General features: G+C 63.8%; 6 protein-coding genes and 1 long non-coding RNA gene across 11 annotated transcripts; 3 read left to right on the forward strand and 4 right to left on the reverse strand.

Annotated features, from left to right (window-relative positions):
• Window positions 1-357: 357 nt before the first annotated feature.
• LOC139999573 (immunoglobulin kappa light chain-like) lies at window positions 358-2466 on the reverse strand. Its single transcript, XM_072028173.1, has 5 exons — window positions 2312-2466; window positions 1359-1688; window positions 1083-1277; window positions 695-816; window positions 358-540 (listed from the first exon to the last, which is right to left on the reverse strand). The coding sequence occupies exons 1-5, from the start codon at window positions 2349-2351 to the stop codon at window positions 508-510; spliced, it is 720 nt and encodes a 239-aa protein (XP_071884274.1). The 5' UTR covers window positions 2352-2466; the 3' UTR covers window positions 358-507.
• A 2222-nt stretch (window positions 2467-4688) lies between these two features.
• Window positions 4689-5675, forward strand: LOC139999580 (uncharacterized). The gene is made up of 3 exons (XR_011805035.1): window positions 4689-4846; window positions 4985-5032; window positions 5201-5675. It is a non-coding gene; the product is annotated as an uncharacterized lncRNA (long non-coding RNA).
• Window positions 5676-6834: 1159 nt separating this feature from the next.
• On the reverse strand, window positions 6835-8955 carry LOC139999596 (immunoglobulin kappa light chain-like). Its single transcript, XM_072028241.1, has 5 exons — window positions 8838-8955; window positions 7886-8215; window positions 7597-7791; window positions 7200-7321; window positions 6835-7045 (listed from the first exon to the last, which is right to left on the reverse strand). Exons 1-5 carry the CDS (start codon window positions 8875-8877, stop codon window positions 7013-7015), a joined length of 720 nt encoding a protein of 239 aa, XP_071884342.1. The 5' UTR covers window positions 8878-8955; the 3' UTR covers window positions 6835-7012.
• A 4280-nt stretch (window positions 8956-13235) lies between these two features.
• On the reverse strand, window positions 13236-14915 carry LOC139998529 (M1-specific T cell receptor beta chain-like). Its single transcript, XM_038167872.2, has 5 exons — window positions 14782-14915; window positions 14228-14557; window positions 13939-14133; window positions 13574-13695; window positions 13236-13419 (listed from the first exon to the last, which is right to left on the reverse strand). Exons 1-5 carry the CDS (start codon window positions 14819-14821, stop codon window positions 13387-13389), a joined length of 720 nt encoding a protein of 239 aa, XP_038023800.2. The 5' UTR covers window positions 14822-14915; the 3' UTR covers window positions 13236-13386.
• Window positions 14916-14942: 27 nt separating this feature from the next.
• LOC139999560 (uncharacterized) lies at window positions 14943-18523 on the forward strand. The gene is made up of 7 exons (XM_072028115.1): window positions 14943-15556; window positions 16020-16135; window positions 16240-16566; window positions 16866-17144; window positions 17469-17570; window positions 17714-17761; window positions 17929-18523. Exons 1-7 carry the CDS (start codon window positions 14943-14945, stop codon window positions 18087-18089), a joined length of 1647 nt encoding a protein of 548 aa, XP_071884216.1. The 3' UTR covers window positions 18090-18523.
• A 756-nt stretch (window positions 18524-19279) lies between these two features.
• On the reverse strand, window positions 19280-21485 carry LOC139998578 (M1-specific T cell receptor beta chain-like). Of its 3 annotated transcripts, XM_072028121.1 has the most exons (5): window positions 21352-21485; window positions 20556-20885; window positions 20279-20473; window positions 19913-20034; window positions 19280-19758 (listed from the first exon to the last, which is right to left on the reverse strand). In XM_072028121.1, exons 1-5 carry the CDS (start codon window positions 21389-21391, stop codon window positions 19726-19728), a joined length of 720 nt encoding a protein of 239 aa, XP_071884222.1. In that variant the 5' UTR covers window positions 21392-21485; the 3' UTR covers window positions 19280-19725. The 3 variants fall into 3 exon arrangements, with proteins under 3 accessions (XP_071884222.1, XP_071884221.1, XP_071884220.1); XM_072028120.1 differs by lacking the exon at window positions 19913-20034; XM_072028119.1 differs by having other exon boundaries at window positions 19280-20034.
• Window positions 21486-21610: 125 nt separating this feature from the next.
• Window positions 21611-24553, forward strand: LOC139998640 (uncharacterized). Of its 3 annotated transcripts, none has more exons than XM_072028116.1 (6): window positions 21611-22597; window positions 22702-23025; window positions 23285-23563; window positions 23842-23970; window positions 24111-24157; window positions 24279-24553. In XM_072028116.1, the coding sequence occupies exons 1-6, from the start codon at window positions 22045-22047 to the stop codon at window positions 24333-24335; spliced, it is 1389 nt and encodes a 462-aa protein (XP_071884217.1). In that variant the 5' UTR covers window positions 21611-22044; the 3' UTR covers window positions 24336-24553. The 3 variants fall into 3 exon arrangements, with proteins under 3 accessions (XP_071884217.1, XP_071884218.1, XP_071884219.1); XM_072028117.1 differs by having other exon boundaries at window positions 23869-23970; XM_072028118.1 differs by lacking the exon at window positions 21611-22597 and having other exon boundaries at window positions 22618-23025.
• Window positions 24554-25159: the final 606 nt, after the last annotated feature.

The raw sequence follows: 25159 nt of genomic DNA on the forward strand, positions 1-25159 counted from the left end.
GTGGTAAACCCTAAAGCCAGGGGAGCCGGGATGCCTGCCCCAGCACGGGGTCGTGTGCGTGGCCACAGACAGGGAAGGTGCTGAGAGCACGGGGAGCATCCTCGGAGCCGGCACACGGTGCAAGGTCGCCCTTCAGGAAGCAAAATGCAGAGAGGAGGGGCTAAAACAGGGCTGTGCTTAAGGCTCAAAGTGTAAAGGGACTTTTTTTTGGCCTGTTTAACAGCAGCTCCCCGTGGCTGTCACACGGGGTAGCACAGGGAGCAATCCCAATGAAGCCGAGACCCCGGTTGCATATCATGAATTTTATTATGTGCATGGGATTCCTCATGGCCATCGAGCTTCCCGCAGCACTCTCAGCGTTCCTCCTCCCCCTCTGCCATGCAGCCCAGCAGGGAAATGCAGCAGAGCGCAGGATCCCACCACTTTCCCTTTCCTCTCTTGTTTTCGCTGCTCGCAGACCGCAGGCGTGAGCGGCTTCTGGCAGGGCGGGCGCGGGGAAAGGGCTTCTCAGTGCCCCAGCGCCGCGTACTCGCACTCGGGCTGCAAGAGAGAGCGAGAAGCCGCGCGCTTGGGGCTGCGCCTGCAGCTGCAGGGGATGCTTTGCCCGCGCCAAAGCCCCCGGCCGGGCTGCTTGGGAGCTCCTTCCTCCTGCCGTGCCCACAGCCTCGTGCCGGGGGCTGGGGAAGCAGCTCACCTCCGGGCCCCGTCTCAGCACCGCGCGGGCCGGCCTTCGGCGCAGCCGGGCTGCCCACCACATCAAGGCGAGGACGGCGGCGCCGGGCGGCACGAAGGCCAGCAGCCACAGGAAGCATCCTGCTGCAGGGAGGGAGGGGAGGACAAGGAGACGTTGCCGACGGGGCACGGAGCTGGCGCCGGGCGAGCGCCCGAATGCAGCCGCGATCAGACGGGGAAAGGGAGCGGTGCAGGGAGATGGGGCCAGGGCAGCGTTTGCAGCCTTTCAGCCCAGGGAGACGGGGAAAAAGGGATTTAAGGCTGGAAGAAGCGGGCTTGGAGTCCCTGCAAGCACAGACCAAGCACAGAGCAAAGCCCGCGGTGCCCAGGGGGAGGCTGCTCGAGCTCACCCGTGCCGATGGTCCCGCTGACGATCCTGCCCGTGCCGCGCTCCGTGGCCGTGCAATTCATGGCCCCGTCCCAGCGCTCAGCCGAGACCCAGGTGAGGTTCCAGGAGCCAGGGAGGTGGCACAGCAGGGGGACAAAGTCCGAGGGCTCCTCTTCATCCACGGGCACCAGGATGGAGAGCTTGGGCTCGGAGGCATCTGAAAGTGAGAGGGAAAACCCAGTGCCCCAGGGATGTCCCCAGGGATGTCCCCAGCACCGCCACACGCTGCCGCGCTCACCTGTGACGAGGAGCCTGGTCCCCTTCCCAAACTGGGAGTGCGACACGGAGGAGGTGCAGTAATAATACCCAGAGTCCTCACGCTGCACATTGCTGATACTCAAGGAGAAAATACCCCATGCTCTCACCGTCCCTGAGTATTTCCCCTTTGGTTTCAAGGCAGCTGTGCTCCAGTAAATCCATTCCAAGCTGCCATCAGGCTTCTCCCTGTACCAAGTGGCACGCCATGGTGTGTCTGAGATGCTGCAGTTCAGCTCAGCCGTCGCCCCAGGGGACAGCCAGAGCTGTGCCGGGCTCTGCTGGATCCACGGCTCCTCTGCACAGGCGGCTCCTGCACGGGGGGAGCGGGTGTGAGCGCAGCAGGCAGCGCCATGGGGTCTCCCTTGTGCTTTTGACTCTCAGCTTCTTGCTCCAAACCAGTGGGGTTTGGGGTGGTTTCGTGCAAAATTGGCATGCCATGGCGATTTGCCTTCATCAGCCCCGAGGCAGAGCATCACCCCCACAAAATACCCAGCACAGAACACAGGGGAGGCAGCCAGCAGTGCCGGGGCCATGTGCGCTCAGGTGCCAATGGGTTCGTCTGTGCTTCCTCCACAGCACACGAGGTTTGCAGGCAAAAAAAGTCAGGGCTGGATCAGCGCCCAGCACAGAGTCTGGGAAGCCCGCTGTGTTTGGGCATGCCAAAGGTGATTCCTGCCTCTCAGAGAGGCAGCAGCACCCCGGGGTGGGTTTTGCACAGCCGCCGCACTCAGGCTTTTGAAGAGATTGCATTGAAAATGCTTCAGGGAAACTCTTTCAGCAAACCTCTGACGAGCCTAAGCCCCGCAGCTGCCTCCTCTCCCTCTGCCCACCAGCTCAGGTTGGTGTTAAGCCACTGCGGACAATCCCAAGCGGGTTTAGCGTAGCAGAAAGCAAGGCTGGAGCATTGGTGCAGCGGGACGGGACGGGACGTACCTGTCAGGAGGAGCAGGAGAACCCCGGGCAGGCTGCACATCTCCGCCTGGGGCTGCCCACGCTCCTCGGTCGCCTCTCAGCTCATGGCCTTCAGGCTGCAGCAAATCTCACGAGGCTGTGCCACGTGCACGGGTCTCCTCTGGAGAGGAGCACGACGAGCACCGGGGAGGGCGGCGAGGTGCCTCTGGGTGTCTCTCGGAGCTGGAGGAGCAAAGGCTGCTCGTGGAGGCTCGGCCTCGTTGCAGCAGCTGGAGGCTGGGTGCGGAGCTGCCGGAGCCGAGGAGCGCTGCAGTCAGCCTCGCCTTGTTGATTTTGTCACCTCTCTGCTGTTTGTTCGCACGGAACCCCTGCCCCCCCACGCCGCTGCCAGCAAACCGTTGGCTCGGAAGGTTTTTGTCGCCAAAGTTGGGCGCTGGGGTAGCAAAGAGCCACGGTTGCTGAACCACAACAGGAAAGCAGGGCAGGGCTGGGGGACCAGAGTTGCCTCTCGCCTTCGGTCCGCGGCCCTTTGAACGTCACCGGTAAGGTCACTTCAGCTGACGTGAGGATGGCTGGGGGGGCCGCGGCTGGGGGTGCAGCCACCCCCGCCCCGAGGCAGCTCCCCAGCCTCTGCGCTGCGGTTTCCCCAAAGCAAGAGCGGCGGCACGGTGCGCTGTGGTTTGGAGTGCCCAGCGCTGGGGCTGGCTTCTTCCTTCATCTCAAAAATTTGGGGGTGGGCACCTGAGGGCGTCTTGGGGCCCTCGAGGGGCTGCCTGCAGCCCTGAGCATCACAGAAAAGGTTAAAAGCCAAATTTTCCTGCCGGATGTGGGTCCGTGCAGCAAGCTGACAAGAGCTCTGCACCCGGCGATGCACCCCACAGCTGCCAGCAGCGGCGCGTGGGGAGGACGCATTCCCCGTGGGGACACCGTGTCCTCCGAGGGAACACCGCGTCCTCACGGCAGGGGGACATCGCTGCCAGGACCCCACACTTTGGGTAGCTGCAGGTCCCCGTGCACTCGGCCGCTCTGCAGAAGGACTGGGACGAGCACGCCGATGGCACCCCTGGGTTTCTCCTGCACGAAGGCGCTGCTGGCCCCAGGGCTGCTGCTGCTGTGGCTGGGTGAGCATCGGGGCAGGTGCTGGGGAGAGCGGCCCCCGGGAGATGGGAGCACAGGCTGGGCTTGGAGAGCAGGCAGTGAACGAGCCCCTGGTCGGTCCCTGCAGCACCGGCAACGTTGCTGGAAGTGCAGCAGCCCCAGCCCTTCCTCTTTGTGGAGCCCAGCACTCCGGTGGCCATCAGCTGCGTAATGGATGAGACGCTTGATGGCCAACACAACACACTCTGGTACCGGCGTGTCCATGGGGAGCGGCCACGGCTCATCCTAAGCTGCGACCAGGAGGTTCAGGATGGATTTTCCTGCGAGTACACGAAGGGACGCGCCGTGCTGCACATCGCTGCCGCCCGCCCTGACCATATCGGCCTCTACCTCTGTGCCTATGACATCGGCTACAGCCTGCAGTTTGGCAATGGCACCGCACTGATCGTGGGAGGTAGGGGGGCTGCTGGGCTAAGGGTGGCAGATGGGGGGACCCATACATGTACCCCTGAGCCCTCCCTTGTTAGATGGGGATCCCCCGTTTCTCCCCATTGCACGGAGCCCCCTATGCCCCTCGTGTCACTAGGAGGTGTCCCCAGGGGGACGCGGGGTCCCTGCCCACATCGCAGCCCACCGAGCCCCTGCTCTCGTCTGTGCAGACAGCTGGAGGGCCCAGAGCTGGGTGCGGGTGCTGGCGCCCCACGGCTCCCCTTCAGACCCCCCCGGCCTGGTCTGTGCCGTGGGCAACGCCAGCGGCCCCGTCCTCGTCTCCTGGCCGGGGGGGCCCGAACCCCAGCAGGTGCTGGGGCTGGGGGGCAGCACAGAGCCACTCATCAGCCCCGCGGGCATCGCCGGGGGCACCGGGGGGCTCTGCGAGGTGCGCTTCAATGCCTCCGGTCCCCCCGTCCGCAGGAGCGTGGAGCTGCACGGGGCCAAGGGTGAGCACGAGCCTGGGCACCGGGGTGACCAGGGGACAGGGCACATGGGGTCTCCCCCCCTTCCCGGGGGTTCCTCGGAGCTGGGGCATGTGTGGGGAAAGTGAGGCAGTGGGGATGGTGCGGCCCTGGGAATCAGTGGAGGGGATGGGGGCACGTTGAGGATGATGGTGGGATAATGGGGGGCAAAGAGGGGATGTTGGGGGTGATGGGGGGAAGCTGCGGGGCAATGGGGGAAAGCTGGGTGGTGATGGGGGCATGATGGGGGGTTATGAGGGGATGTTGGGTGGTGATGGGGGGAAGCTGGGAGTGATGGGGTCATGTTGGGGGGCGATGGAGGAATAATGGGATGATAGGGGGATGTTGGGGTACGGGAGAGGTCAGTGTGGAGGCATGGGTTCAGGAGATGGCTGGGACAAGCTGTCCCCCCCAGGTGACTGCACGACACCAAGTGCCGTAGCCAGGGCACTGCTGCTGCTCGGCCTCATCCTTGGCATCTGCTGCCTCTTTCATGCATGGAGGGGTAAGGAGCTGAGCAGGGGCTAGGGGTGATGGACCCCCCTGCTCCCTGACATCCCCTGCTGCCCTGCACCCCACTCCCCTGTCCCATCCCCAATTCCCCTCCGTCCCCATGCTGGGGACACGTCTCTGTCCCCGCCAGGACTCCGGCCCAGAGCTCCAGACCCTCCTACAAGCCCAGCACCAGCAGGTGAGGCCCTGCAGCCCCCCCGGGGTCCCCATACGGGGCGGTGGCCATAGCAGGAGCACGGCCCTCAAGGCTTCGCATGGCCATCGGGCACCAGTGGACGGCCCAGGAGAGCCCCACTGGTGTTGGGGGCTGGTCTTGGGGCCGCTCTGATGGCATTGGTGCCCGCAGGGAGAGCTGACGTACGCCCAGCTCTGCTTCGCCACCCCAGCGAGGGCAGCGCCGTGACCCACGGGGCTGGGCCCCAAGGCCTCGGTGGCGGCGCCGTGCAGCCCCGGGAGGCTGCGGCTGCCCCGGCCGCCGGGACAGCGGGGAGGAAGGAACGGGACCGAACCTCCAAGGGACCGAACCTCCAAGGAGGGGGCTCGAAGGTGCAATGAATGACGGGATTGGACCTCAAATGTGGTGTTAATAAAGAGATTGAAACTAAAATGAGGAGTAAATCGTGGGGTTGCACCTCAAACATGGAGATAATAAAGAGATTGAAGCTCAAAGGAGGTGTAAATAATGGGGCTGAACCTCAAACGTGGAGGAAATGGAGACTAAACTCAACACTCAACGCCCCCTGCAAGAAACGCCGCTACTGCTGCCTGGGGCTGGGGGGGAAGCCCCAGGCCTGCTCCCCACGGCACCCACGGGTGCTGGCACTGGGCATTTAGGAGAACAGGGCGGCGCCTGCCCCTCCACTCCCCTCGCCACGAAGCTGTAGGCCGCCATGAGGTCCCCCCTCAGCTTCCTCTTCTCCAGCCTGAACAGGCCCAGTGCCCTCAGCCGCTCCCCACACGCCTTCCCCTCTAGGCCCTTCCCCATCTTGGTCGCCCTCCTCTGGACACTCCCCAACACTTTCATGGCCTTCGTGTACTGAGGGGCCCAGAGCTGCACACAGCCATGAGAATCCTGCACTCACAGAATCACAGAATCACAGAATCACAGAATTTCTAGGTTGAAGGGGCCTCAAAATCATCGAGTCCAACCTCTGACCTAACGCTAACAGTCCCCACTAAACCATATCCCTAAGCTCTACATCTAAACGGCTTTTAAAGACCTCCAGGGATGGTGACTCCACCACGTCCCTGGGCAGGCCATGCTGGTGCCTGACCACTCTTTGAGACCAGAAGTTTCTCCTGATATCTAATCTCAAGGTGAGCCCGCAGTCCTGCCATGATGTCTGCCAGCTCTCTGAGCACCCTGGGATGAACCCATCCGGACCCATGGACGCGTACGGATCCAGGTGGAGCAGCAAATCCCGCACACGTTCAGGGTCGGTTGGGATCTGATCGTTCCCACCGTCATGGTCCTCCAGCTCAGGGCACCCTGGGTCCCGAAGCCCATCATAAGTGTTTGAAGATGGAGGCAAACAGGGCATTAAACGTTGCAGGGCACCACAAGTTTTGGCCCTGTCGCTCGGTGGTTTCCCCTTGGGGTTCGTGTCCCAGCCACAGGAGCAGCAGCACGCGTGTGGAGGGGAAGGGGAGGTTGTGGTAAACCCTAAAGCCAGGGGAGCCGGGATGCCCCAGCACAGGGTTATGTACACAGCCACGGGCAGGGAAGGTGCCGAGAGCACGGGGAGCATCCTCGGAGCCGGCACACGGTGCAAGGTCGCCCTTCAGGAAGCAAAATGCAGAGAGGAGGGGCTAAAACAGGGCTGTGCTTAAGGCTCGAAGTGTAAAGGGACTTTTTGTTTGCCCTGTTTAACAGCAGCTCCCCGTGGCTGTCACACGGGGTAGCACAAGGAGCGATCCCAATGAAGCTGAGAGACCTCGGTTGCATATAATAATTTTATTATCTGCATGGGATCCCTCATGGCCATCGAGCTTCCCGCAGCGCTCTCCGCGTTCCTCCTCCCCCTCTGCCATGCAGCCCAGCAGGGAAATGCAGCAGAGCGCAGGATCCCACCACTTTCCCTTTCCTCTCTTGTTTTCGCTGCTCGCAGACCGCAGGCGTGAGCAGCTTCTGGCAGGGCGGGCGCGGGGAAAGGGCTTCTCAGTGCCCCAGCGCCGCGTACTCGCACTCGGGCTGCAAGAGAGAGCGAGAAGCCGCGCGCTTGGGGCTGCGCCTGCAGCTGCAGGGGATGCTTTGCCCGCGCCAAAGCCCCCGGCCGGGCTGCTTGGGAGCTCCTTCCTCCTGCCGTGCCCACAGCCTCGTGCCGGGGGCTGGGGAAGCAGCTCACCTCCGGGCCCCGTCTCAGCACCGCGCGGGCCGGCCTTCGGCGCAGCCGGGCTGCCCACCACATCAAGGCGAGGACGGCGGCGCCGGGCGGCACGAAGGCCAGCAGCCACAGGAAGCATCCTGCTGCAGGGAGGGAGGGGAGGACAAGGAGACGTTGCCGACGGGGCACGGAGCTGGCTCCAGGCTTCGGGCAAGCACCCGAGCGCAGCCACGGGTTCGGCTGGGGAAAGGGAGCGGTGCAGGGAGATGGGGCCAGGGCAGCGTTTGCAGCGTTTCAGCCCAGGGAGTCGGGGAAAAAGAGATTTAAGGCTGGAAGAAGCGGGCTTGGTTTCCCCGCAAGCACAGACCAAGCACAGAGCAAAGCCCGCGGTGCCCAGGGGGAGGCTGCTCGAGCTCACCCGTGCCGATGGTCTCGCTGACGATCCTGCCCGTGCCGCGCTCCGTGGCCGTGCAATTCATGGCCCCGTCCCAGCGCTCGCCCGAGACCCAGGTGAGGTTCCAGGCGCCAGGGAGGTGGCACAGCAGGGAGACAAAGTCCGAGGGCTCCTCCGCGTCCACAGGCACCAGGATGGAGAGCTTGGGCTCGGAGGCATCTGAAAGTGAGGGGGAAAACCCAGTGTCCCCAGGGATGTCCCCAGGGATGTCCCCAGGGATGTCCCCAGCACCGCCACACGCTGCCGCGCTCACCTGTGACGAGGAGCCTGGTCCCGTTCCCAAACTGGGAGTGCGACACAGAGGAGGTGCAGTAATAATACCCAGAGTCCTCACGCTGCACATTGCTGATACTCAAGGAGAAAATACCCTGTGCTCTCACCGTCCCTGAGTATTTCCCCTTTGGTTTCGAGGCCGCTGTGCTCCAGTAAATCCTTTCCAAGCTGCCATCCGGCTTCTCCCTGTACCAAGTGGCACGCCATGGTGTGTCTGAGATGCTGCAGTTCAGCTCGGCCGTCGCCCCAGGGGACAGCCAGAGCTCTGCCGGGCTCTGCTGGATCTGCAGCTCCTCCGCAGAGGCGGCTCCTGCATGGGGGAAGCGGGTCTGAGTGCAGCAGGCAGTGCCACAGGGTCACCCTTGTGCTTTTGACTCTCAGCTTCTTGCTCCAAACCAGTGGGATTTGGGGTGGTTTCGTGCAAAATTGGCGTGCCGAGGCGATTTGCCTTCGCCAGCGCCGAGGCAGAGCATCACCCCCACAAAATACCCAGCACAGAACACAGGGGAGGCAGCCAGCAGTGCCGGGGCCATGTGCGCTCAGGTGCCGACTGTTCGTCTGTGCTTCCTGCACAGCACACGAGGTTTGCAGGCGAAAAAAGTCAGGGCTGGATCAGCGCCCAGCACAGAGTCTGAGAAGCCCGCTGTGTTTGGGCATGCCAAAGGTGATTCCTGCCTCTCAGAGAGGCAGCAGCACCCCGGGGTGGGTTTTCCACAGCCACCGCGCTCAGGCTTTTGAAGAGATTGCATTGAAAATGCTTCAGGGAAACTCTTTCAGCAAACCTCTGACGAGCCTAAGCCCCGCAGCTGCCTCCCCTCCCTCTGCCCACCAGCTCAGGTTGGTGTTAAGCCACTGCGGATGATCCCACGCAGGTTTAGCGTAGCAGAAAGCAAGGCTGGAGCATTGGTGCAGCGGGACGGGACGGGACGTACCTGTCAGGAGGAGCAGAAGAACCCCGGGCAGGCTGCACATCTCCGCCTGGGGCTGCCCACGCTCCTCGGTCGCCTCTCGGCTCGTGGCCTTCAGGCTGCAGCAAATCTCACGAGGCCGGGCCACGTGCACAGGGATGCGTGGAGGCACGGGTCTGCTCTGGAGAGGAGCACGACGAGCACTGGGGAGGGCGGCGAGGTGCCTCTGGTGTCTCTCGGAGCTGGAGGAGCAAAGGCTGCTCGTGGAGGCTCGGCCTCGTTGCAGCAGCCGGAGGCTGCGTGCGGAGCTGCCGGAGCCGAGGAGCGCTGCGGTCAGCCTCGCCTTGTTGATTTTGTCACCTCTCTGCTGTTTGTTCGCACGGAACCCCTGCCCCCCCACGCCGCTGCCAGCAAACCGTTGGCTCGGAAGGTTTTTGTCGCCAAAGTTGGGCGCTGGGGTAGCAAAGAGCCACGGTTGCCGAACCACAACAGGAAAGCAGGGCAGGGCTGGGGGACCAGACTTGCCTCTCACCTTCGGTCCGCGGCCCTTTGAACGTCACCGGTAAGGTCACTTCGGCTGACGTGAGGATGGCTGGGGGGGGCCGCACCTGGGGGTGCAGCCACCCCCGCCCCGAGGCAGCTCCCCAGCCTCTGCGCTGCGGTTTCCCCAAAGCAAGAGCGGCGGCACGGTGCGCTGTGGTTTGGAGTGCCCAGCGCTGGGGCTGGCTTCTTCCTTCGTCTCAAGAATTTGGGGGTAGGCATCCGAGGGCGTTGCAGGGCCTTTGAGGAGCCACCTGCAGCCCTGAGCATTGAAGAAATGGTTAAAAGCCAAATTTTCCTGCCGGATGTGGGTCCGTGCAGCAAGCTGACACGAGCTCTGCACCCGGCGATGCACCCCACAGCTGCCGGCAGCGGCGCGTGGGGAGGACGCATTCCCCGTGGGGACACCGCGTCCTCACGGCTGGGGGACATCGCTGCCAGGACCCCACACTTTGGGCATCCACAGGTCCCAGCGCACTCGGCCACTCTGCAGAAGGACTGGGACGAGCACGCCGATGGCACCCCTGGGTTTCTCCTGCATGAAGGCGCTGCTGGCCACGGGGCTGCTGCTGCTGTGGCTGGGTGAGCATCGGGGGAGGCGCTGGGGAGAGCGGCCCCCGGGAGATGGGAGCACAGGCTGGGCTTGGAGAGCAGGCATTGAATGAGCCCCCGGTCGGTCCCTGCAGCACCGGCAACGTTGCTGGAAGTGCACCAGCCCCAGCCCTTCCTCTTCGTGGAGCCCAGCGCTCCGGTGAACATCAGCTGCGTAATGGATGAGACGCTTGATGGCCAACACAACACACTCTGGTACCAGCGTGTCCGTGGGGAGCGGCCACGGTTCATCCTAAGCTGCGACCAGGAGGTTCAGGATGGATTTTCCTGCGAGTACACGAAGGGACACGCCGTGCTGCACATCAATGCCTCTCGACCCGACCACACCGGCCTCTACCTCTGCGCCTATGACATCGGCTACAGCCTGCAGTTTGGCAATGGCACCGCGCTGATCGTGGGAGGTAGGGGGGCTGCTGGGCTAAGGGAGGCAGATGGGGGGACCCATACATGTACCCCTGAGCCCTCCCTTGTTAGATGGGGATCCCCCATTTCTCCCCATTGCACGGGGCCCCCTATGCCCCTCGTGTCACTAGAAGGAGTCCCCAGGGGCACGCGGGGTCCCTGCCCACATCGCAGCCCACCAAGCCCCTGCTCTCGTCTGTGCAGACAGCTGGAGGGCCCAGAGCTGGGTGCGGGTGCTGGCGCCCCACGGCTCCCCTTCAGACCCCCCCGGCCTGGTCTGTGCCGTGGGCAACGCCAGCGGCCCCGTCCTCGTCTCCTGGCCGGGGGGGCCCCGACCCCAGCAGGTGCTGGGGCTGGGGGCCAGCACAGAGCTGCTCATCAGCCCCGCGGGCATCGCCGGGGGCAGCGGGGGGCTCTGCGAGGTGCGCTTCAATGCCTCCGGTCCCCCCGTCCGCAGGAGCGTGGAGCTGCACGGGGCCAAGGGTGAGCACGAGCCTGGGCACCGGGGTGACCAGGGGACAGGGCACATGGGGTCACCCCCCCTTCCCCAGCAGCTTCTCAGAGCTGGGGCACGTGTGGGGAAAGTGAGGCAATGTTGGGGGTAATGGGGGCTGTTGGGGGGCAATGTTGGGATAATGGGGGGCAATGGGGGGATGTTGGGAGTGATGGGGGGAATCTGGGTGGTGATGGGGGAATAATGGGGGGCAATGGGAGGATGTTGGGGTATGGGAGAGATCAAGGGGGGGACATGGGTGTCAGCAGATGGCTGGGACAAGTGCCCCCCCCCAGGTGCCTGCACGACACCAAGTGTCGTGGCCATGGCCGCAGCCGGGGCGCTGCTGCTGCTCGGCCTCAGCCTTGGCGTTCGCTGCCTCCTCCGCGCACGGACGGGTAAGGAGCCGAGCAGGGGCTGGGGGAGATGGACCCCCCTGTATCCCCTTTTTTCCCCTGCTGCCCTGCACCCCGCTCCCCCATCCCATCCCCAATTCCCCTCTGTCCCCATGCTGGGGACACGTCTCTGTCCCCGCCAGGACTCCAGCCCAGAGCCCCGAACCCTCCTGCACCCCAGCACCAGCAGGTGAGGCCCTGCGGCCCCCGGGAGTCCCCACACGGGGCGGTGGCAATAACGGGGACAGGCCCAGCCCCATAAGTGTTGGGGGCTGGTCTTGGGGCCGCTCTGATGGCGTTGGTGCCCGCAGGGAGAGCTGACGTACGCCCAGCTCCGCTTCGCCACCCCAGCGAGGGCAGCGCCGTGACCCACGGGGCTGGGCCCCAAGGCCTCGGTGGCGGCGCCGTGCAGCCCCGGGAGGCTGCGGCTGCCCCGGCCGCCGGGACAGCGGGGAGGAAGGAACGGGACCGAACCTCCAAGGGACCGAACCTCCGAGGAGGGGGCTCGAAGGAGCACTGAATGACGGGAGAGGACCTGAAATGTGGTGTTAATAAAGAGATTGAAACTAAAATGAGGAGTAAATTGTGGGGTAGAACCTCAAACATGGAGATAATAAAGAGATTGAAGCTCAAAGGAGGTGTAAATAATGGGGCTGAACCTCAAATGGGGAGGAAACTGAGACTAAACTCAAAACTCAACGCCCCCTGCAAGAAACGCCGCTACTGCTGCCTGGGGCTGGGGGGGAAGCCCCAGGCCTGCTCCCCACGGCACCCACGGGTGCTGGCACTGGGCATTTAGGAGAACAGGGCGGCGCCTGCCCCTCCACTGCCCTCGCCAGCAAGCTGTAGGCCGCCATGAGGTCCCCCCTCAGCTTCCTCTTCTCCAGGCTGAACAGGCCCAGTGCCCTCAGCCGCTCCCCACACGCCTTCCCCTCTAGGCCCTTCCCCATCTTGGTCGCCCTCCTCTGGACACTCCCCAACACTTTCATGGCCTTCGTGTACTGAGGGGCCCAGAGCTGCACACAGCGCTGAGAATCCTGCAGCCACAGAATCACAGAATCACAGAATCACAGAATCACAGAATCACAGAATTTCTAGGTTGAAGGGGCCTCAAAATCATCGAGTCCAACCTCTGACCTAACGCTAACAGTCTCCACTAAACCATATCCCTGAGCTCTACATCTAAACGGCTTTTAAAGCCCTTCAGGGATGGTGACTCCACCACGTCCCTGGGCAGGCCATGCTGGTGCCTGAGCACTCTTTGAGACCAGAAGTTTCTCCTGATATCTAATCTCAAGGTGAGCCCGCAGTCCTGCCACGATGTCTGCCAGCTCTCTGAGGACCCATCCGGAACCCATGGGCTTGTACAGATCCAGGTGGAGCAGCAAATCCCGCACACGTTCAGGGTCGGTTGGGATCTGATCGTTCCCACCATCATGGTCCTCCAGCTCAGGGCACCCTGGGTCCCAAAGCCCATCATGAGTGTTTGAAGATGGAGGCAAAGAAGGCATTAAACGTTGCAGGGCACCACAAGTTTTGGCCCCGTCACTCGGTGGTTTCCCCTTGGGGTTCGTGTCCCAGCCACAGGAGCAACAGCACGCGTGTGGAGGGGAAGGGGAGGTTGTGGTAAACCCTAAAGCCAGGGGAGCCGGGATGGCTGCCCCAGCACGGGGTCGTGTGCGTGGGCACAGACAGGGAAAGTGCTGAGAGCACGGGGAGCATCCTCAGAGCTGCTGTACGTTGTGGGGTGGCCATTCAGGAAGCGAAATGCAGAGAGGAGGGGCTAAAACAGGGCTGTGCTTAAGGCTCGAGGTGTAAAGGGACTTTTTTTTTGCCCTGTTTAACAGCAGCTCCCCGTGGCTGTCACACGGGGTAGCACAGGGAGCAATCCCAAAGAAGCGGAGACCTCGGTTGCATATCATGAATTTTATTATCTGCATGGGATTCCTCATGGCCATCGAGCTTCCTGCAGCGCTCTCCGCGTTCCTCCTCCCCCTCTGCCATGCAGCCCAGCAGGGAAATGCAGCAGAGCGCAGGATCCCACCACTTTCCCTTTCCTCTCTTGTTTTCGCTGCTCGCAGACCGCAGGCGTGAGCGGCTTCTGGCAGGGCGGGCGCGGGGAAAGGGCTTCTCAGTGCCCCAGCGCCGCGTACTCGCACTCGGGCTGCAAGAGAGAGCGAGAAGCCGCGCGCTTGGGGCTGCGCCTGCAGCTGCAGGGGATGCTTTGCCCGCGCCAAAGCCCCCGGCCGGGCTGCTTGGGAGCTCCTTCCTCCTGCCGTGCCCACAGCCTCGTGCCGGGGGCTGGGGAAGCAGCTCACCTCCGGGCCCCGTCTCAGCACCGCGCGGGCCGGCCTTCGGCGCAGCCGGGCTGCCCACCACATCAAGGCGAGGACGGCGGCGCCGGGCGGCACGAAGGCCAGCAGCCACAGGAAGCATCCTGCTGCAGGGAGGGAGGGGAGGACAAGGAGACGTTGACGACGGGGCACGGAGCTGGCGCCGGGAGCGGCCGGGGAAAGGGAGCGGTGCAGGGAGATGGGGCCAGGGCAGCGTTTGCAGCCTTTCAGCCCAGGGAGATGAGAAAAGGGGATTTAAGGCTGGAAGAAGCGGGCTTGGGGTCCCTGCAAGCACAGACCAAGCACAGAGCAAAGCCCGCGGTGCCCAGGGGGAGGCTGCTCGAGCTCACCCGTGCCGATGGTCCCACTGACGATCCTGCCCGTGCCGCGCTCCGTGGCCGTGCAATTCATGGCCCCGTCCCAGCGCTCGCCCGAGACCCAGGTGAGGTTCCAGGCGCCGGGGAGGTGGCACAGCAGGGAGACAAAGTCCGAGGGCTCCTCCGTGTCCACGGGCACCAGCATGGAGAGCTTGGGCTCAGAGGGATCTGAAAGTGAGTGGGAAAACCCAGTGTCCCCAGGGATGTCCCCAGGGATGTCTCCAGGGATGTCCCCAGCACCGCCACACGCTGCCGCGCTCACCTGTGACGAGGAGCCTGGTCCCATTCCCAAACTGGGAGTGCGACACGGAGGAGGTGCAGTAATAATACCCAGAGTCCTCACGCTGCACATTGCTGATACTCAAGGAGAAAATACCCGGTGCTCTCACCGTCCCTGAGTATTTCCCCTTTGGGTTTGAGGCCGCTGCACTCCAGTAAATCCATTCCAAGCTGCCGTCCGGCTTCTCCCTGTACCAATTGGCACGGTCTGTGCTGCCCGAGATGCTGCAGCTCAGCTCAGCCGTCGCCCCAGGGGACAGCCAGAGCTCTGCCGGGCTCTGCTGGATCCACGGCTCCTCCGCAGAGGCGGCTCCTGCACAGGGGGAGCGGGTCTGAGCGCAGCAGGCAGTGCCATGGGGTCACCCTCACGCTTTGGGTTGTTGCCTTCTGGCTCCAAACCAGAGGGGTTTAGGGGTTTTGTTGCAAAATTGGTGTTGCACAGCAAGGCAGCAGCACCCCGGGGTTTACCCCAAGCGGGTTCAGCATAGCAGAAAGCAAGGCTGGAGCATTGGTGCAGCGGGATGGGACGGGACGTACCTGTCAGGAGGAGCAGGAGAACCCCGGGCAGGCTGCACATCTCCGCCTGGGGCTGCCCACACTCCTCGGTCGCCTCTTGGCTCCTGCAAAAGGCTTCGACACGGCACAAGGGAGCCTGGCTGTCGTCTGGGGTCGCGGAGGCACAGAGGGAAGGGGAGGCGATGCCTGGCGAGGGGACGGAGCTCGATGGGCTCCTGCTCGCGGACTGCAATTTAATTGCAGCTCCTAATTGCAGCGGGGGGGTCCTGCTGCGCTTTGCCTGCCTGCGCCTTGCCCCAAGGAGCCCCGGACATCGTCCCCTTCTTCTTCCTTTCTCGCAGCTCGGCACCGCGGCTACTTGTGGCCTTCAGGCTGCAGCAAATCTCGCGGGGATGCGTGGAGACACAGGTCTGCTCTGGAGAGGAGCACGACGAGTACTGGGGAGGGCGGCGAGGTGCCTCTGGTGTCTCTCGGAGCTGGAGGAGCAAAGGCTGCTCGTGGAGGCTCGGCCTCGTTGCAGCAGCTGCAGGCTGCGTGCGGAGCTGCCGGAGCCGAGGAGCGCTGCGGTCAGCCTCGCCTTGTTGATTTTGTCACCTCTCTGCTGTTTGTTCGCACGGAACCCCTGCCCCCCCACGCCGCTGCCAGCAAACCGTTGGCTCGGAAGGTTTTTGTCGCCAAAGTTGGGCGCTGGGGTAGCAAAGAGCCACGGTTGCCGAACCACAACAGGAAAGCAGGGCAGGGCTGGGGGACCAGAGTTGCCTCTCGCCTTCGGTCCGCGGCCCTTTGAACGTCACCGGTAAGGTCACTTCGGCTGACGTGAGGATGGCTGGGGGGGCCGCGCCTGGGGGTGCAGCCACCCCCGCCCCGAGGCAGCTCCCCAGCCTCTGCGCTGCGGTTTCCCCAAAGCAAGAGCGGCGGCACGGTGCGCTGTGGTTTGGAGTGCCCAGCGCTGGGGCTGGCTTCTTCTTTCATGTCGAGAATTTGGGGGTGGGCACCCGAGGGCGTCGTGGGGCCCTCGAGGGGCTGCCTGCGAGCCTGTGTGTCGCAGAAATGGTTAAAAGCCAAATTTTCCTGCCGGATGTGGGTCCGTGCAGCAAGCTGACACGAGCTGTGCACCCGGCGATGCACCCCACAGCTGCCGGCAGCGGCGCGTGGGGAGGACGCATTCCCCGTGGGGACACCGCGTCCTTCGTGGGGACACCGCGTCCTCACGGCTGGGGGAGATCAATGCTGGGGCCCCACACTTCGTGCATCCACAGGACCCGGTGTACTCGGCCACTCTGCAGAAGGACTGGGACGAGCACGCCGATGGCTCCCCTGGGTTTCTCCTGCACGGAGGCGCTGCTGGCCACGGGGCTGCTGCTGCTGTGGCTGGGTGAGCATCGGGGCAGGGGCTGGGGAGAGCGGCCCCCGGGAGATGGGAGCACAGGCTGAGCTAGGAGAGCAGGCAGTCAATGAGCCCCCGGTCGGTCCCTGCAGCACCGGCAGCGTTGCTGGCAGTGCACCAGCCCCAGCCCTTCCTGCTCGTGGAGCCCAGCACTCCGGTGGCCATCAGCTGCATTCTGGACGAGACGCAAGATGGCAAAGGCAACGTGTTCTGGTACCGGCGTGTCCGTGGGGAGCGGCCCCGGCTGATCCTCAGCTGTGTCCAGGAGGCTCAGGACGGATTTTCCTGCGAGTACACGAAGGGACGCGCCGTGCTGCACCTCGCTGCTGCCCGCCCCGACCACACCAGCCTCTACCTCTGCGCCTACTACATCAACTCCAGGCTGAAGTTTGGCAACGGCACCGTGCTGATCGTGGGAGGTAGGGGGACTGCTGGCTGGGGGTGGCGGGTGGGGGGACCCCAACTTGTCTCCCTGAGCCCTCTCTTGTTCGATGGGGAACCCCGGTGACTCCCCAGTGGATGGTCCCCTCCCATACTGTCCCCAAGTCTCCACTTTGCACAGTCTGCACCCATGTCCCTACAGCGGATGGGACCCCCGTTTCTTGCCATTGCATGGACACCCCCCAATGCCCCTCGTGTCACTAGGAGGGGTCCCCAGGAAGACGCGGGGTCCCTGCCCACATCGCAGCCCACCGAGCCCCTGCTCTCGTCTGTGCAGACAGCTGGAGGGCCCAGAGCTGGGTGCGGGTGCTGGCGCCCCACGGCTCCCCTTCAGACCCCCCCGGCCTGGTCTGTGCCGTGGGCAACGCCAGCGGCCCCGTCCTCGTCTCCTGGCCGGGGGGGCCCCGACCCCAGCAGGTGCTGGGGCTGGGGGGCAGCACAGAGCTGCTCATCAGCCCCGCGGGCATGGCCGGGGGCACCGGGGGGCTCTGCGAGGTGCGCTTCAATGCCTCCGGTCCCCCCGTCCGCAGGAGCGTGGAGCTGCACGGGGCCAAGGGTGAGCACGAGCCTGGGCACCGGGGTGACCAGGGGACAGGGCACATGGGGTCACCCCCCCTTCCTGGGGGTTCCTCGCAGCTGGGGCACGTGTGGGGAAAGTGAGGCAATGTTGGGGATAATGGGGGATGTTGGGGGGAGATGGTGGGATAATGGGGGACAACGGGGGGATGTTGGGGGCGATGGGGGAATAATGGCGTGATGGGGGGATGCTGGGGGGTGATGGGGGAATAATGGGGGGCAATGGGAGGATGTTGGGGTATGGGAGAGATCAAGGGGGGGACATGGGTGTGAGAAGATGGCTGGGACATGCCGTCCCCCGCAGGTGCCTGCACGACACCAAGTGCCGTGGCCATGGCCATACCCAGGGCACTGCTGCTGCTCGGCCTCATTCTCAGCGTCTGCTGCCTCCTTCGTGCATGGAGGGGTAAGGAGCCGAGCAGGGGCTGGGGGTGATGGACCACCCTGCCCCCTGATATCCTCTGCTGCCCTGCACCCCGCTCCCCCATCCCATCCCATCCCCAATTCCCCTCCGTCCCCATGCTGGGGACACGTCTCTGTCCCCGCCAGGACTCCGGCCCAGAGCTCAAGACCCTCCTGCAAGCCCAGCAGCAGCAGGTGAGGCCCTGCGGCCCCCCCGGGGTCCCCATACGGGATGGTGGCCATACCAGGAGCACTGCCCACACGGCTTCGCATGGCCATCGGGCACCAGTGGACGGCCCAGGAGAGCCCCACTGGGCTTGGGGCCAGGGTTGGGGCCGCTCTGATGGCGTTGGTGCCCGCAGGGAGAGCTGACGTATGCCCAGCTCCGCTTCGCCACCCCAGCGAGGGCAGCGCCGTGACCCACGGGGCTGGGCCCCAAGGCCTCGGTGGCGGCGCCGTGCAGCCCCGGGAGGCTGCGGCTGCCCCGGCCGCCGGGACAGCGGGGAGGAAGGAACGGGACTGAACCTCCAAGGAGGGAGCTCGAAGGAGCAGCGAATGACGGGAGAGGACCTCAAATGTGGCGTTAATAAAGAGATTGAAACTAAAATGAGGGGTAAATCATGGGGTTGAACCTCAAACATGGAGATAATAAAGAGATTGAAGCTCAAAGGAGGTGTAAATAATGGGGTTGAACCTCAGATGAGCAGGAAACCGAGACTAAACCCAAAAGTCAACGCCCCCTGCAAGAAACGCCGCTACTGCTGCCTGGGGCTGGGGGGGAAGCCCCAGGCCTGCTCCCCACGGCACCCACGGGTGCTGGCACTGGGCCTTTAGGAGAACAGGGCGGCGCCTGCCCCTCCACTCCCTTCGCCAGCAAGCTGTAGGCCGCCATGAGGTCCCCCCTCAGCTTCCTCTTCTCCAGCCTGAACAGGCCCAGTGCCCTCAGCCGCTCCCCACACGCCTTCCCCTCTAGGCCCTTCCCCATCTTGGTCGCCCTCCTCTGGACACTCTCCAACACTTTCATGCCCTTCGTGTACTGAGGGGCCCAGAGCTGCACACAGCGCTGAGAATCCTGCACTCACAGAATCACAGAATCACAGAATCACAGAATTTCTAGGTTGGAAGAGACCTCAAGGTCATCGAGTCCAAGCTCTGACCTAACGCTAACAGTCCCCACTAAACCATATCCCTGAGCTCTACATCTAAACGGCTTTTAAAGCCCTCCAGGGATGGTGACTCCACCACGTCCCTGGGCAGGCCATGCTGGTGCCTGATCACTCTTTGAGACCAGAAGTTTCTCCTGATATCTAATCTCAAGGTGAGCCCGCAGTCCTGCCACGATGTCTGCCAGCTCTCTGAGCACCCTGGGATGAACCCATCCGGACCCATGGACACGTACGGATCCAGGTGGAGCAGCAAATCCCGCACACGTTCAGGGTCGGTTGGGATCTGATCATTCCCACCATCATGGTCCTCCAGCTCAGGGCACCCTGGGTCCCGAAGCCCATCATAAGTGTTTGAAGATGGAGGCAAACAGGGCATTAAACGTTGCAGGGCACCACAAGTTTTGGCCCTGTCGCTCGGTGGTTTCCCCTTGGGGTTCGTGTCCCAGCCACAGGAGCAGCAGCACGCGTGTGGAGGGGAAGGGGAGGTTGTGGTAAACCCTAAAGCCAGGGGAGCCGGGATGCCCCAGCACAGGGTTATGCACACAGCCACGGACAGGGAAGGTGCCGAGAGCACGGGGAGCATCCTCGGAGCCGGCACACGGTGCAAGGTCGCCCTTCAGGAAGCAAAATGCAGAGAGGAGGGGCTAAAACAGGGCTGTGCTTAAGGCTCGAAGTGTAAAGGGACTTTTTGTTTGCCCTGTTTAACAGCAGCTCCCCGTGGCTGTCACACGGGGTAGCACAAGGAGCGATCCCAATGAAGCTGAGAGACCTCGGTTGCATATAATAATTTTATTATCTGCATGGGATCCCTCATGGCTATCGAGCTTCCCGCAGCGCTCTCAGCGTTCCTCCTCCCCCTCTGCCATGCAGCCCAGCAGGGAAATGCAGCAGAGCGCAGGATCCCACCACTTTCCCTTTCCTCTCTTGTTTTCGCTGCTCGCAGACCGCAGGCGTGAGCGGCTTCTGGCAGGGCGGGCGCGGGGAAAGGGCTTCTCAGTGCCCCAGCGCCGCGTACTCGCACTCGGGCTGCAAGAGAGAGCGAGAAGCCGCGCGCTTGGGGCTGCGCCTGCAGCTGCAGGGGATGCTTTGCCCGCGCCAAAGCCCCCGGCCGGGCTGCTTGGGAGCTCCTTCCTCCTGCCGTGCCCACAGCCTCGTGCCGGGGGCTGGGGAAGCAGCTCACCTCCGGGCCCCGTCTCAGCACCGCGCGGGCCGGCCTTCGGCGCAGCCGGGCTGCCCACCACATCAAGGCGAGGACGGCGGCGCCGGGCGGCACGAAGGCCAGCAGCCACAGGAAGCATCCTGCTGCAGGGAGGGAGGGGAGGACAAGGAGACGTTGCCGACGGGGCACGGAGCTGGCGCCGGGGGCGGCCGGGGAAAGGGAGCGGTGCAGGGAGATGGGGCCAGGGCAGCGTTTGCAGCGTTTCAGCCCAGGGAGTCGGGGAAAAAGGGATTTAAGGCTGGAAGAAGCGGGCTTGGAGTCCCCGCAAGCACAGACCAAGCACAGAGCAAAGCCCGCGGTGCCCAGGGGGAGGCTGCTCGAGCTCACCCGTGCCGATGGTCTCGCTGACGATCCTGCCCATGCCGCGCTCCGTGGCCGTGCAATTCATGGCCCCATCCCAATGCTCAGCCGAGACCCAGGTGAGGTTCCAGGCGCCAGGGAGGTGGCACAGCAGGGAGACGAAGTCCGAGGGCTCCTCTGCATCCACGGGCACCAGGATGGAGAGCTTGGGCTCGGAGGCATCTGAAAGTGAGGGGGAAAACCCAGTGTCCCCAGGGATGTCCCCAGGGATGTCCCCAGCACCGCCACACGCTGCCGCGCTCACCTGTGACGAGGAGCCTGGTCCCGTTCCCAAACTGGGAGTGCAACACTGAGGAGGTGCAGTAATAATACCCAGAGTCCTCACGCTGCACATTGCTGATAGTAAAGGAGAAAATACCCGGTGCTCTCACCGTCCCTGAGTATCTACCCTTTGGGGTTGAGGCCGCTGCACTCCAGTAAATCCATTCCAAGCTGCCATCCGGCTTCTCCCTGTACCAATTGGCACGCCGTGGGCTGCCCGAGATGTTGCAGCTCAGCTCAGCCGTCGCCCCAGGGGACAGCCAGAGCTGTGCCGGGCTCTGCTGGATCTGCAGCTCCTCCGCAGAGGCGGCTCCTGCACGGGGGAAGCGGGTCTGAGCGCAGCAGGCAGCGCCATGGGGTCACCCTTGTGCTTTTGACTCTCAGCTTCTTGCTCCAAACCAGTGGGGTTTGGGGTGGTTTCATGCAAAATTGGCGTGCCATGGCGATTTGCCTTCGCCAGCCCCGAGGCAGAGCATCACCCCCACAAAATACCCAGCACAGAACACAGGGGAGGCAGCCAGCAGTGCCGGGGCCATGTGCGCTAAGGTGCCGAGGGTTCATCTGTGCTTCCTGCACAGCACATGAGGTTTGCAGGCGAAAAAAGTCAGGGCTGGATCAGCGCCCAGCACAGCGTTTGAGAAGCCCGCTGTGCTTTGGCATTCAGGGGGCAAGTCCTGCCTCTCAGAGAGGAGCAGCACCCCGTGGTTTACCCCAAGCGGGTTTAGCGTAGCAGAAAGCAAGGCTGGAGCATTGGTGCAGCAGGATGGGACGGGACGTACCTGTCAGGAGGAGCAGGAGAACCCCGGGCAGGCTGCACATCTCCGCCTGGGGCTGCCCACGCTCCTCGGTCGCCTCTCGGCTCCTGCAAAAGGCTTCGACACCGCACAAGGCGAGGGGACGGAGCTTGATGGGCTCCTGCTTGCGGACTGCAATTTAATTGCAGCTCCTCATTGCAGCGGGGGGGTCCTGCTGCGCTTTGCCTGCCTGCGCCTCACCCCGAGGAGCCCCGGGCATCGTCCCCTGCAGCAAATCTCATGAGGCCGTGCCACGTGCACGGGTCTGCTCTGGAGAGGACCACGACGAGCACCACGGAGGGTGGCGAGGTGCCTCTGGGTGTCTTTCGGAGCTGGAGGAGCAAACTCTGCTCGTGGAGGCTCGGCCTCGTTGCAGCAGCCGGAGGCTGCGTGCGGAGCTGCCGGAGCCGAGGAGCGCTGCGGTCAGCCTCGCCTTGTTGATTTTGTCACCTCTCTGCTGTTTGTTCGCACGGAACCCCTGCCCCCCCACGCCGCTGCCAGCAAACCATTGGGTCTGAAGGTTTTTGTCGCCAAAGTTGGGCGCTGGGGTAGCAAAGAGCCACGGTTGCCGAACCACAACAGGAAAGCAGGGCAGGGCTGGGGGACCAGAGTTGCCTCTCGCCTTCGGTCCGCGGCCCTTTGAACGTCACCGGTAAGGTCACTTCGGCTGACGTGAGGATGGCTGGGGGGGCCGCGCCTGGGGGTGCAGCCACCCCCGCCCCGAGGCAGCTCCCCAGCCTCTGCGCTGCGGTTTCCCCAAAGCAAGAGCGGCGGCACGGTGCGCTGTGGTTTGGAGTGCCCAGCGCTGGGGCTGGCTTCTTCTTTCATGTCGAGAATTTGGGGGTGGGCACCCGAGGGTGTCGTGGGGCCTTTGAGGAGCCACCTGCAGCCCTGAGCATTGAAGAAATGGTTAAAAGCCAAATTTTCCTGCCGGATGTGGGTCCGTGCAGCAAGCTGACAAGAGCTCTGCACCCGGCGATGCACCCCACAGCTGCCGGCAGCGGCAAGTGGGGAGGACGCATTCCCCGTGGGGACACCGCGTCCTTCCTGGGGACACCGCGTCCTCACGGCTGGGGGAGATCAATGCTGGGGCCCCACACTTTGGGCATCCACAGGACCCGGTGCACTCGGCCACTCTGCAGAAGGACTGGGACAAGCACGCCAATGGCACCCCTGGGTTTCTCCTGCACGAAGGCGCTGCTGGCCACGGGGCTGCTGCTGCTGTGGCTGGGTGAGCATCGGGGCAGGCGCTGGGGACAGCGGCCCCCGGGAGATGGGAGCACAGGCTGGGCTTGGGAAGCAGGCAGTCAATGAGCAACTAGTCCGTCCCTGCAGCACCGGCAACATTGCTGGAAGTGCACCAGCCCCAGCCCGTCCTGTTCGTGGAGCCAGGGGATTCAGTGAACATCACCTGCGTTATGGACGAGACACTTGATGGCAAACACACACTCTGGTACCAGCGTGTCCGTGGGGAGTGGCCCCGGCTGATCCACAGCTGCTTCCAAGAGGCTCAGGGGGAATTTTCCTGCGAGTACACGAAGGGACGCGCTGTGCTGCACATCGCTGCCGCCCGCCCCGACCATATCGGCCTCTACCTCTGTGCCTGCATCTCCGGATCCAAGCTGCTCTTCGGCAATGGCACCGCGCTGATCGTGGGAGGTAGGGGGGCTGCTGGGCTAGGGGTGGTGGGGGGACCCCAACTTGTACCCCTGAGCCCTCCCTTGTTAGATGGGAAACCCCCCAAGTCTCCCCATTGCACAGTCCACACCCATGTCCCTACAGCGGATGGGGATCCCCCATTTCTCCCCATTGCATGGACCCCCCCCATGCCTCTCATGTCACTAGGAGGGGTCCCCAGGGGGATGTGGGGTCCCTGCCCACATCGCAGCCCACCGAGCCCCTGCTCTCGTCTGTGCAGACAGCTGGAGGGCCCAGAGCTGGGTGCGGGTGCTGGCGCCCCACGGCTCCCCTTCAGACCCCCCCGGCCTGGTCTGTGCCGTGGGCAACGCCAGCGGCCCCGTCCTCGTCTCCTGGCCGGGGGGGCCCCGACCCCAGCAGGTGCTGGGGCTGGGGGGCAGCACAGAGCTGCTCATCAGCCCCGCGGGCATTGCCGGGGGCACCGGGGGGCTCTGCGAGGTGCGCTTCAATGCCTCCGGTCCCCCCGTCCGCAGGAGCGTGGAGCTGCACGGGGCCAAGGGTGAGCACGAGCCTGGGCACCGGGGTGACCAGGGGACAGGGCACATGGGGTCACCCCCCCTTCCCGGGGGTTCCTCGGAGCTGGGGCACGTGTGGGGAAAGTGAGGCAATGTTGGGGGTAAAGGGGGCTGTTGGGGGGCGATGTTGGGATAATGGGGGACAACAGGGGGATGTTGGGAGTGATGGGGGGATGCTGGGTGGTGATGGGGGAATAATGGGGGGCAATGGGAGGATGTTGGGGTATGGGAGAGATCAAGGGGGGGACATGGGGGTCAGCAGATGGCTGGGACAAGTGGCCCCCCCCAGGTGCCTGCACGACACCAAGTGTCGTGGCCATGGCCGCAGCCGGGGCGCTGCTGCTGCTCGGCCTCAGCCTCGGCGTCCGCTGCCTCCTTCGCGCACGGACGGGTAAGGAGCCGAGCAGGGGCTGGGGGAGATGGACCCCCCTGTATCCCCTTTCTTCCCCTGCTGCCCTACACCCCACTCCCCCATCCCATCCCCAATTCCCCTCCGTCCCCATGCTGGGGACACGTCTCTGTCCCCGCCAGGACTCCAGCCCAGAGCCCCGAACCCTCCTGCACCCCAGCACCAGCAGGTGAGGCCCTATGAGCCCCAGGAGTCCCCACATGGGGCGGTGGCAATAACGGGGACAGGCCCAGCCCCACTGGGGTTGGGGGCTGGTCTTGGGGCCGCTCTGATGGCGTTGGTGCCCGCAGGGAGAGCTGACGTACGCCCAGCTCCGCTTCGCCACCCCAGCGAGGGCAGCGCCGTGACCCACGGGGCTGGGCCCCAAGGCCTCGGTGGCGGCGCCGTGCAGCCCCGGGAGGCTGCGGCTGCCCCGGCCGCCGGGACAGCGGGGACTGAAACTACAACGAGGGGGCTCGAAGGAGCAGTGAATGACAGGCTTGGACCTCAAATGTGGCGTTAATAAAGAGATTAAAACTGAAACATTGGATAAAGCATTGTATTGAAACTGAATTGAGGAGTAAATATAGAGAGTGAACCTCAGACGAGGATGAATAAAGGGATTAGACCTCATATGTGGTGTTAATAAAGAGATTGAAACTAAGATGAGGAGTAAATTGTGGGGTAGAACCTCAAACATGGAGATAATAAAGAGATTGAAGCTCAAAGGATGTGTAAATAATGGGGTTGAACCTCAAATGGGGAGGAAACTGAGACTAAACTCAACACTCAACGCCCCCTGCAAGAAACGCCGCTACTGCTGCCTGGGGCTGGGGGGGAAGCCCCAGGCCTGCTCCCCACGGCACCCACGGGTGCTGGCACTGGGCATTTAGGAGAACAGGGCGGCGCCTGCCCCTCCACTCCCTTCGCCAGCAAGCTGTAGGCCGCCATGAGGTCCCCCCTCAGCTTCCTCTTCTCCAGCCTGAACAGGCCCAGTGCCCTCAGCCGCTCCCCACACGCCTTCCCCTCTAGGCCCTTCCCCATCTTGGTCGCCCTCCTCTGGACACTCCCCAACACTTTCATGGCCTTCATATGCTGAGGGGCCCAGAGCTGCACACAGCGCTGAGAATCCTGCAGTCACAGAATCACAGAATCACAGAATTTCTAGGTTGGAAGAGACCATAGGGTCATC

Source organism: Anas platyrhynchos, chromosome 26, assembly GCF_047663525.1.
Source record: "Anas platyrhynchos isolate ZD024472 breed Pekin duck chromosome 26, IASCAAS_PekinDuck_T2T, whole genome shotgun sequence".
NCBI lineage: Eukaryota > Metazoa > Chordata > Aves > Anseriformes > Anatidae > Anas > Anas platyrhynchos.

What these genes read in the sequence shown, in the direction of transcription:
- LOC139999573 (XM_072028173.1), bottom strand. Translation starts at nt 2,351, where the DNA reads ATGTGCAGCCTGCCCGGGGTTCTCCTGCTCCTCCTGACAG. An exon ending in TCTCCTGCTCCTCCTGACAG is followed by an intron (nt 1,689 to 2,311) that starts GTACGTCCCGTC and finishes CCCCCCGTGCAG; the next exon opens with GAGCCGCCTGTGCAGAGGAG. An exon ending in TGCTGAGACGGGGCCCGGAG is followed by an intron (nt 541 to 694) that starts GTGAGCTGCTTC and finishes TCTCTCTTGCAG; the next exon opens with CCCGAGTGCGAGTACGCGGC.
- LOC139999596 (XM_072028241.1), bottom strand. Translation starts at nt 8,877, where the DNA reads ATGTGCAGCCTGCCCGGGGTTCTTCTGCTCCTCCTGACAG. An exon ending in CAGCGAGACCATCGGCACGG is followed by an intron (nt 7,322 to 7,596) that starts GTGAGCTCGAGC and finishes CCCTCCCTGCAG; the next exon opens with CAGGATGCTTCCTGTGGCTG. An exon ending in TGCTGAGACGGGGCCCGGAG is followed by an intron (nt 7,046 to 7,199) that starts GTGAGCTGCTTC and finishes TCTCTCTTGCAG; the next exon opens with CCCGAGTGCGAGTACGCGGC.
- LOC139998529 (XM_038167872.2), bottom strand. Translation starts at nt 14,821, where the DNA reads ATGTGCAGCCTGCCCGGGGTTCTCCTGCTCCTCCTGACAG. An exon ending in TCTCCTGCTCCTCCTGACAG is followed by an intron (nt 14,558 to 14,781) that starts GTACGTCCCGTC and finishes CCCCCTGTGCAG; the next exon opens with GAGCCGCCTCTGCGGAGGAG. An exon ending in CAGTGGGACCATCGGCACGG is followed by an intron (nt 13,696 to 13,938) that starts GTGAGCTCGAGC and finishes CCCTCCCTGCAG; the next exon opens with CAGGATGCTTCCTGTGGCTG.
- LOC139999560 (XM_072028115.1), top strand. Translation starts at nt 14,943, where the DNA reads ATGCCTGGCGAGGGGACGGAGCTCGATGGGCTCCTGCTCGCGGACTGC. An exon ending in CACCGTGCTGATCGTGGGAG is followed by an intron (nt 16,567 to 16,865) that starts GTAGGGGGACTG and finishes TCGTCTGTGCAG; the next exon opens with ACAGCTGGAGGGCCCAGAGC. An exon ending in GGAGCTGCACGGGGCCAAGG is followed by an intron (nt 17,145 to 17,468) that starts GTGAGCACGAGC and finishes CGTCCCCCGCAG; the next exon opens with GTGCCTGCACGACACCAAGT.
- LOC139998578 (XM_072028119.1), bottom strand. Translation starts at nt 21,391, where the DNA reads ATGTGCAGCCTGCCCGGGGTTCTCCTGCTCCTCCTGACAG. An exon ending in GACCAGGCTCCTCGTCACAG is followed by an intron (nt 20,474 to 20,555) that starts GTGAGCGCGGCA and finishes CCTCACTTTCAG; the next exon opens with ATGCCTCCGAGCCCAAGCTC. An exon ending in CAGCGAGACCATCGGCACGG is followed by an intron (nt 20,035 to 20,278) that starts GTGAGCTCGAGC and finishes CCCTCCCTGCAG; the next exon opens with CAGGATGCTTCCTGTGGCTG.
- LOC139998640 (XM_072028116.1), top strand. Translation starts at nt 22,045, where the DNA reads ATGGCTGGGGGGGCCGCGCCTGGGGGTGCAGCCACCCCCGCCCCGAGG. An exon ending in CACCGCGCTGATCGTGGGAG is followed by an intron (nt 23,026 to 23,284) that starts GTAGGGGGGCTG and finishes TCGTCTGTGCAG; the next exon opens with ACAGCTGGAGGGCCCAGAGC. An exon ending in CTGCACCCCAGCACCAGCAG is followed by an intron (nt 24,158 to 24,278) that starts GTGAGGCCCTAT and finishes TGGTGCCCGCAG; the next exon opens with GGAGAGCTGACGTACGCCCA.